Here is a 4,766-nt window from a genome sequence, read left to right on the forward strand (position 1 = left end):
ACCCTCGCTCTCTCCCTAACAATACCTTTCACAGCCTTCTTGCTGATGGAGCTCATTTCACCCTCCGGCCTGCAGGGACCCACCCATCTTCCAGACAGGGATGCTGAGGCCCAGAGAGGCTCCCACAGTCACCTCCTACCCCAGACACCATCCCCTCGGGGATGGGCCCGAAGTGGTCTGGCGATTCCTCCCCAAGACTGAGGCCCAGGGCCGGCCACAGTTCTCAGACCTCTAGCAACTATCCCAGCCAGTCAGTGGGTGCCCTGCTAGAGAGACTGTGGCTCTCCCTTCAGCCCCCCACCCCTCACCAACCCTCGCTGCCCCTGGACCAGAGGGACCCCCAGCCTCCTGCCTCATGGCATCACTATTGCCTGCCCAGACCTCTCTGCTTCCGGGCCAACCTCACCACAGCCCAGCATCAGGTGCCCCCCCACCCCTCCCACTCTTGGCATATGGAGCCCCGTGTCTGTGCGGCCCCTTTGTTCCCTCCTGGCCCGGCAGCTGGGCAGGAGGCAGAGAAAGGGGCTCGTCCCGGGGAGACCAGCGAGGGACTTCCCATGTCTTGGTCTTGGGGTTTTCTGCTGGGAAGAGGGGTGAGGAGGGTGAGGGTGTGGAGGAGGAGAGGGGCCAGCGGACATAAATTAGCCGACTGACTAGGGAGCATTTATCTCCCGGGAGGGGGCAGGACTCTCATTCCCCGTCTTGTGACCTCTGGGCATGCGTGGGCTTTGGAAAAATCAGGCAGCTCTGAGTTCAAGCCCAGCTCTTCATTTCTTTGGGCGAAAAGCAGAGGTGTGACAATTCACTGGCTGCAGGCAGAGGTGTGACGATTCCGCAGGGAACTCAGGTCGAGTTTCCGTAGATGGTGTCACGATGGTTCTGTGCACTGTAGATACTGCTCTTGAGGGTCTAGAGGCCATAAGGGACTTTCGGTTCCCGAGAACACGTGCCCATTACAGATCCCACGGCTCGGACCGAGTGGGCGAGGCCAGCTCTCCCGCTTCCCCACCTGCAAAGCAGGACGCGCTGATGGTCCCAGGCTCGTTTGCGTTGGGCTCACTGGGCTCCTGGCTGTAGTGTGTTTCTCGAGTGTGTTTTATTGAGGTTGGGGACATTCACTTGCTGCTCCAAGCGCGCATTTGCTGGGCAGAGACGAGGCAACCTGAGCACAGTCTTCTGAACTGCGTTTTTTGTTTTGTTGTTGTGTTTTTTGCAGAGACAGAGGAATGGGGGAGGTGGGGGAGAAACAAAGGAATGGGGGGGAGAGAGAGAGAGAGAGAGAGAGAGAGAGAGAGAGAGAGAAGCATCGATGTGTTGTCCCACTTAGGGACGCATTCATTGGCTGCTCCTTGTAGGTGCCCTGACCAAGAGATTGAACCCACAGCCTTGGTGGGTCAGGATGATGCTCTAACCAGCTGAGCCACCGGGCCAGGGCCCTGCGCTGTGTTCTGTTTGGCGTGTGCTGTGCGCTAACATCCGAGAGCCTCTCTTCCAGAGAGTTCGTTGTCAGGGCGGTCCCATCTGCTGCCTTCTTGTTCTCCAAACATTGCCGGGAGCTTGGGGTGGGGGAGGGCGATGCTATTTTTAGCTGCACAGTTCAGCTCCCGATGCCGATGCCGTTTTACTTCGCATCCCAGATCGACGCTTGCCTCGTGATGGTTCCCCAATAGGCAGATGGAGTGCAAGCCAAGGACACCCCGTCCCAGCAATGTTAAGAACGAATGTAATGCCTTCTATTGCTTTTCAAAAGCTTCGGGATGGTCCCCGGGTGACCATCGGAACGCTTGTGGCTCTTGTTCTCATGCTGGTTGTATGATTGAGTGTGGCTTTCATTCCGGATCTCACGTGGGTGGGCAGTGCCAGGAGCCTCTACAGGTCTCCCCTCCTGGCCCTGGCCCCCGTCACCCAGTAAGTCAGGGGCTGGACTTAGGCAGATGCTCAGTTTACCGGGCGTGAACCTCTGCTTTGAAACGTAGGTTTTGTTATCATTCAGGTCTGGCGAGGCCAACAGGTCGGGAGACAGTGGCCTCTGAAAGATAGTTTGCGACTCACAGGTCCCAAGAAGAAGGCACTCACACGGTGCCACCCAGGGCCCCACTGGGGAAGCCCCAGGGCCGCCAGCAGGCAGGGGAGCAGGAAGAAGACGTGGGCAGGAGCCTTGACTGTGGTGCCCACGGGAAAGTCAAAGCCGGGGAAGCAGGCTTAGGGGAGGCCAATGAATTCAGGGGCTCTGGGGGGTAGGGGCTGGCCATGGGGTGGTTAGGAACAGAGAACAGTGGCTGAGCATGTGGGAGCCCATTCGGTGGGCTGTGGGCTCTGAAATCAGCTCATCGTCTGAGGATGGACCCGCCCTGGGAGGGGCAGTCCCTCCAGGGGCAGCAAGGCCCCAGGTGTCAAAGCATGAGAAATACCAAAAATAAAAAGGCAGGGTTCATTCAGCCTCAGAAACCCTCCGTGGAGGGAAGGAAGCCAGACACAAAAGGCACACATTGAGCCCTGGCCCGTTTGGCTCAGTGGGTAGAGCGTTGCCCTGCAGACCGAAGGGTCCCGGGTTCAATTCCTGTCAAGGGCCTGTCACTCAGGTTCCTCCCAGGCCTGGGCCCTGGTTGGGGCACGTGCAGGAGTCAACCAATTGATGTGTTTCTCACACATCGATATTTCTCTCTATCTCTCCCTCTCTCTTCCTCTCTCCCTAAAAATCAATGGCGAAATATCCTCGGGTGAGGATTCACACAAAAAATACAAAATCCGCAGGCTCTGTGCCAGGACCTGCTCCGAAGGACGCACAAGGCAGGCCAAAGGGGGCACCATACCCTCGGGGCCGTGCGGGGAGCTGAAGGGCCCCGGTCCCGGGGCTGGAAGAGGCCGAGCAGACATTCAGACCAGAGCCCTCCACACCTCCCAGCGCCGAGCACCCCGCCTGTCCCCACCCCGCCTGTCCCCACCGTGCCCCTGACACCCGATCTCTGTCCCCCCAGGGAAGCGACAGCGAGTACGAGGTCGACCAGAACCACCAGAAGGCCCACTCCTTCGTCAACCACTACATCAGCGACCCCACCTACTACAACTCCTGGCGGCGGCAGCAGAAGGGCATCTCGCGGGCCCAGGCCTACAGCTACACGGAGAGCGACTCGGGGGAGCCGGACCACGCCACCGCGGCCAACACCAGCAGCATCCAGCAGGGCAGCCTCTTCCGGCCCAAGGCCAGTCGGACCCCCACGCCCCAGAACCCCCCGAACCCCCCGAGCCAGCAGAGCACCCTCTACCGCCCCCCCAGCAGCCTGGCCCCCGGCTCCCGGGCTCCTATAGCAGGATTTTCATCGTTCGTTTGACGTCCGAAGAGGAACAAGAAAGACGGCACCGGACTCCCCTCCACCGTCCCCGCACCGCCTGCCAGAAAACAAAAACACCAGGAAACCGAGTCAGCTGTTCACCTCCTGAGTTTATTTTTCCAGAGATTCCAGGGCCAGCAGAGCCGGAGGGGGAAGGAGGGAGAAGAAAACCAGGAGCCCACGTGTGGCCAGCAGCCGGTCAGCGTCGTGACTGCGGGTGGGCGCAGAGCTGCGGAGCCGCCGGCGTGCACAGGAGTGGGTTGGGCCCCTGGAAAGAGCGGGAGAAGAGGCACAGGCCTGGCTGAGGGGAGAAGCTTCTGGAAGCCTGAGCAGCTTCCCCCCTTCCAACACGTGCTGGAGCGCTGGGCCCGCGGCTGGCTGGTGCTATGCAAGGATGGGTGTCACTGGGCACAGCTCTCCTCTCTCTTCACCCAACCACTGCCATGCGTGTCCCTGTTACTAGTGGGCATTGGTGGTCCCTGCCACCCCCTGCTGCCCCCTGTCCTGCTCCTCACCCTCACGGCCCCCTCCTCACCCTCACTGCCCCCTCCTCACCCTCACTGCCCCCCCCACTCCCTTGCTCAACTTCCCCATCAAACATTTGAAAGGTGAGAATTTGCCTCGCTAGCTCCTTGTTCCTAACATGCTTTTTTCTTGCAAATCTCGGAGAGGGTTCCTCAGGGTACAAGAGAGCCCCTCACCTCTCCCTCCCCCAGCCCAGCCATCCCTTTACTTGAATTCACTTTCCTGAGCACAGGGGAGCGGAGATGAACTTGGGGACAGAGTAGGGGCACGGGCCGGGCATCACCGGGGTAATCGGGCGAAATGCAGGGAGTCGGGAACGTAAGAAGGCCGCTTTGACTTCACTCTTTCCTCCAATTCAGGTACCATCTGCGCCCCCCCGCCACCTCCCGCCTCCACCCTAACCCTAGAGGAATAGGGCAAAGGGAACCACTTGGACGAAGAAATTCCGCTGGCCAGGGTCTGGGGAGCAAGGTTGGGGTGAGGGAGGCCATGCAGACAGCTCTCTCCCTGGACAGACATCTTCCTCCTGTCACATGCATGTGCACGCGTGCACACACACACACACACACACACACACACACGCCCCAGGCACCGGCAAGGAGCAGAGCCCGGGGAGCCTCTCCAAGAGAAACCCCTTGGTTCTTGTAGCCAAACCAGAGGCTCCCTCTCAGATCTGCGCTCCTCTCGCTCTCAGCCCCCAGCTCTCCGCGTCTAAAACACCCGCCTCCTGAGCAGAGGGATGGCCTCGGGGCTCAGCTCCGCCTCGCCAGGGCCTGGAGCCAGGAGGGGCCCGTCCATCCAAACTGGACGCAGTTCCTGAGAAGCAGAGCCAGGCCGGCCGGGAGGGCAGGTCAGATGGGACCAGGGGACGAGAATAGCTGACGCAGGCAGAGCTTCTGCACACACACA

At 60.2% G+C, this 4,766-nt stretch overlaps 1 protein-coding gene across 1 annotated transcript in view; it reads left to right on the plus strand.

Annotated features, from left to right (window-relative positions):
• The window catches only part of SDK2 (sidekick cell adhesion molecule 2), a gene marked incomplete at its 5' end in the record, with an annotated part of 17,451 nt that extends 13,577 nt beyond the window's left edge, over nucleotides 1-3,874 (plus strand). Inside the window, one exon of the mRNA XM_006094965.3 lies at nucleotides 2,979-3,874. Within this exon, the coding sequence (XP_006095027.3) occupies nucleotides 2,979-3,332 (354 nt within the window). The remainder of the gene's footprint in view (nucleotides 1-2,978) is intronic.
• Between the last annotated feature and the right edge of the window lie 892 nt (nucleotides 3,875-4,766).

This window comes from Myotis lucifugus, unplaced genomic scaffold (genome assembly GCF_000147115.1).
Source record: "Myotis lucifugus unplaced genomic scaffold, Myoluc2.0 scaffold_146, whole genome shotgun sequence".
Classification (NCBI taxonomy): Eukaryota; Metazoa; Chordata; class Mammalia; order Chiroptera; family Vespertilionidae; genus Myotis; species Myotis lucifugus.